The 4,588-nt window shown below is 36.7% G+C and overlaps 1 protein-coding gene across 1 annotated transcript in view; it reads left to right on the top strand.

Moving 5' to 3' along the window:
- The window catches only part of LOC105816049 (DNA repair protein RAD50-like), a 50,878-nt gene that overhangs the window by 18,575 nt on the left and 27,715 nt on the right, over positions 1-4,588 (top strand). Inside the window, exons 4-5 of the mRNA XM_012651365.1 lie at positions 2,251-2,378; positions 4,320-4,544. Of these exons, the coding sequence (XP_012506819.1) occupies positions 2,251-2,378; positions 4,320-4,544 (353 nt within the window). The remainder of the gene's footprint in view (positions 1-2,250; positions 2,379-4,319; positions 4,545-4,588) is intronic.

The raw sequence follows: 4,588 nt of genomic DNA, 5'->3' as shown, positions 1-4,588 counted from the left end.
TAGACTATAATTGGAACTCTCACTACTTAAAGTACAAAGCACAAATTTGACCCAAAAGGCATTTTACTAGCAATTATTGAACAAGACACTCTATTGATTATATACACTAATTCATTTAATCCCCACAGTAGCTCTTTATGATAAGGGGTATCATTATCACCATGTTACTGGCAAACTGAGGCTCACAGAATTTAAGTTAATTTGCCTGTTTTCTAGTTTGAAAATTACAGCGCTGAGATTTGAGCCTAGATGTACCTAACTTCAAAGCCTATGTGTTTTAACTACTGTGCTATATACTGTCTTTCAAAACTTAAGTAAGAATAAGACTTTGACCTAAAAGAAAGAAATGCCTAGCTTTCTAGTAATCATGCAGGCAAACAGACCAGGAACAGTGTTTCATGCCAAAAATCAGTCTGGCCTAAAAATGTGATAGCACTTGAAAGAGTCCTTTCATGCATTCATGAAAGCAGATTCAGGTGTTACGTAGTATCAGATGAAAATAAGCAGTGACACAGTCCCATGTTCCTAACAAGGAAAAAGTACAAGGACAGTCCTCTATGGAAAAACTGTGGAGAGTCGTAGCAGCAACACTGATATGTTAGATTGTCTTAGCAACGAAGGACACTTACAATCAAGTCATTTTAGTCATCTTTCACTGCTTATAATAATGCCTTTAATAGATAAATACAGTCCTCCCTTGGTAACTGCAGGGATTAGCTCCAGGACCCCCACAGATACCAAAATCTGGGATGCACAAGTTCCCTTATATAAAATAGCATATATAATATTTGCACGTAACATACCCACGTCCTCTCGTATGCTTTAAATCATCTCTAGATTACTTATGATACCTAATACAACATAATGCTATGTAGATTTTATACTGTATTTTTAAAATTTGTGTTATTTTATCGTATTGTTATTTTTCCCTCCAAATATTTTCAGTCCATAGTTGGTCGAATCTGTGGTTGTGGCCCTGTGGATATGGAGGGCTAACTGTATATTTATATTATTATTTCCAGGAAAAATGAAAGTAGCCTTACTTTCTGACTATTAAAAAAAAAAACGCTAAAAGTAGTGATTCATACATGGGCAGGATTGGATGTGAACATTAAGCATGTGAGAGAAGTTCTCGACTTCCCTTGTCACTCCCACCTACCCCCGGCCTTTACTGTCAGCAGCAAGATATCGATCGCCAAAGATCTGCCCCTCCGTCCTCTCCCACCTTGCTGAGTTCATCTCAGCTGCAAGCGCTGTTGCAGGAGGGTTCCGGCTCCATCTGTGGGAAGTCCTGACTCTGAACTTGGCATAGATAAGTTTTCTACATACAGGCTTCTGTGGGGCGGACCACCATTGTTTCTGCAGAAGGTGATTTTTTTCTAAATTCCAAAGAGTCAACTTATAAATTGTTTTCTAATGTTTGTCTCTTGACAACACAGTCCATCATAATCACCAGGAAAACTACTGAAATAATTGTGGTATTGCTTCTGCTACTGCTAAGTGATTGGGTCTCTTTTCAAGGACAAAGCTAAAAAGAGCCAGTTTTTAAAAATTTCAATTCAGTAGCCAGGAAAGTATGAAGAAGTTCATAGATAAATACTACTTTTGTGGCACTTTTTACTGCCTTATGTGATCATTGTCTACCCGAAGGTAGAGGTTGTGTCTGACATACGGTATCTCACAGTCTTGATACATGTTAGGAGACAAGTGGAAGAAAAGGTTGGGGGAGACTTCGATAGTATTGACCTCTTGCGATCTGTGAGGTCAGTAGGCTCCCTCACGCGGTTCCTATGCAAGACGGTCGAGGTATTAAATATTAAAATGTCTAGTCATATCTTTTATTTCATCACTTTAAATTTCCATTGTGTATGTTTTATGATGAATACTATTTAATAGCATTTTTACTAGATATTTTAATACTTTATAAGTAAATAAGTATACAAAGATAAATGCTCAAATCATTTATTATGGGACTCCCCATGAAACACGAGACCTGTTTTTCAGATCACGGTCAGTAAAGGGCAGTAAACGCTGCACTACAAGAGGCGTCACACTTGTGACTGAGTGGGGTGGGCTGTTCAGATCAGTCCAGACCTGGAGCTTCCTTCCCGGTGGCTTGTTCTCCTTCTGTTGAATTTGGTACGACTCTGAACAAGGCACAGTCAGCACTGCCTGTCAGCAGTTGCCTGTTACGGATCTCATGTCAGTGACTTGGTTATTTTTGTTAACTGATTTAATATTTACTTTTAGATACAAGAAAGGTGGCTACAGGATAACCTTACTTTAAGAAAAAGAAACGAGGAACTAAAAGAAGTTGAAGAAGAAAGGAAACAGCATTTGAAGGAAATGGGTCAAATGCAGGTTTTACAAATGAAAAAGTACGTTTTAAAAAGTAATCTTTAAATAAAAGTTTTTATTATTGAAATGCGAAGAATATTAAATACCTGTTTTTAGAAAGAATTTAAGCCTAAGTCTAGTATCCCTTGAGACTTACAGGAAGATGAACAGGGTTTTGATACAAATATATTTATTTCATGGCCTTGAGAACTGAATTACTGAAGAAGTGATGTGGAATTGGTAATCACCATGGTGATGGGCTGTAGTTATTCAGTATTAAACATGCCAAGTCCCCAGACATGTCGCCAGCCTGCAGCACAGAGCAGTGGTCCTGAACATGACCCTGCCCGGCTCAGAGCTCATGCAGTCTGTGCTGTTGCCGGTGGAGTTACTGCCAGAGTAATTTGTCAGTGAAGATTCATCCTAGATTTTCCTAGTTGTGATTATGTGCCCACCAGAGCATTTTTTTTTTTAAATGAACCTGATGCTGCCTTTATCTGGTCTTACTGGTACTTACTGTAGTTGCTACCTTTCTGGTACAGCAGAAAAGATTTTGTTCCTGCCATGTCTGCCTTAGAATTAGGAATTCTGTAAGAACCTGGTTGATGCTAAGGGACTAGTCTGGCATAAAAGGTTGTACTAGCCAAATACTTAGATTTTGAATCACCTCAGCTGGTAAAATCTAGGCTTCTCATTCATTCAACCCTTCCTTGTAGCTTTTTCATTTGTCGTCTTGAATTTATACAGAAATCTGAATCAAAGAATGCTTAGGTTTTCCTAAAGGATATAGTAAGGTGAAGTTCTAAGTTAATTTGTAAAACCTAACAATTGGTTAATCCTGTGTTATTGTAAGCACTCTTGGTTTAGCTATTTAAAATCTCTTTCATATATCAAGGAGATCTAACTTTGTAACTGGAAAAGCTTGTCATTGTCAGCCTCTTCATTTTTTATGCATTAGGATGCTGAGGCACAGAAAAATCACAGAGGAAATTATGATGAAAGCCAGAAATGTGACCCTGCTCTCCTAGCTCCCAACCCTCAGCTCTTCAACGCTATACAGTGTTAGCGCATTGTGTGACAAGCTGGAAAAGTAAAACTTTTATAAGAAGCTTTTAAATGAAATAATTTATTCTTTGCAACTAAGGACCAAAACCAGATATTTTTAAAATTCCTTCTGTGATAGGTACATAACAATGCTTTTTAGATTCATTCAGATTACTAAGTACAATTGATCTTTTTCAAACCTTTCTTCAACCAGAACACAACAGAAATGTCAATAAAACATATTCAGACCAACTCTGCAAGGATGTCCATAAACTTGAGAGCAATGGTTGGCACGTAAAGAGGGTGGTTGGTTAAAAAGTGATTGTTAAATAAATGAAAAATTTTAAAGCATACATTGAAATTTGTGTACTCTGCCAAAGTATCAGAAAACTTTAGGTATTTTACTTCTTTTTGGTCAGTATATGGTTTTATACTTGTGGAATAGAAAGTTTTCATAGAGGAGTCAAAATTTTTAGTAAATTTTACTGCAGAAAATTAATTTGGATAAAATTGTATTGTGTCTCTGACATATTATAAGCAAAACGGTGAAGTCTATTATCCAATAACTTCTCAGTGTTGGTAATTGTGCATTCTTAGTTCACAATCAGAAATTTGTGAATTTGTAATATTAATCAATAAGAGTGTTTTACAGAGGTTAGTCAGCGTCTAAAAGTCAGGTACTTTCTCAGTGCTCACATGTGGTGAGGTTTCCCTATTTAGCCCATAAAAATTAGCTGTTCAAACACCTATGTGCTGCAGAGATTTGGAAGGAAGAGAATTTTCTTTAGTACTGAAGCCTTAAATAAAAAGCAAGGAGAGACTGTTCTTATACTGATTGCTACAGAGAATGACACCTATCTAAAGAGATTTACGATTTTTCCACTTCAGTTGCTAAAAGTTAAAAAATGGTTCTCATTTGTCATTTTTCTCTTTTACAGTGAACACCAGAAGTTGCAAGAGAACATAGAAAATATAAAAACAAATCACAGTGTGGCATTAGGGCGACAGAAAGGTTATGAGGAAGAAATTATTCGTTTTAAGAAAGAACTTCGAGAACCTCAATTTCGTGATGCTGAGGAAAAGTATAGAGAAATGATGATTGTTATGAGAACAACAGAGCTTGTGAACAAGGATCTGGACATTTATTATAAGACCCTTGACCAGTAAGTACTAAATAGGGGATTTTGTGCCCATTGCAATATCAACT

This window comes from Propithecus coquereli, unplaced genomic scaffold, assembly GCF_000956105.1.
Source record: "Propithecus coquereli isolate 6110/MARCELLA unplaced genomic scaffold, Pcoq_1.0 Scaffold353, whole genome shotgun sequence".
Lineage (NCBI taxonomy): Eukaryota > Metazoa > Chordata > Mammalia > Primates > Indriidae > Propithecus > Propithecus coquereli.
This window is presented reverse-complemented; position numbering and strand designations above follow the sequence as displayed.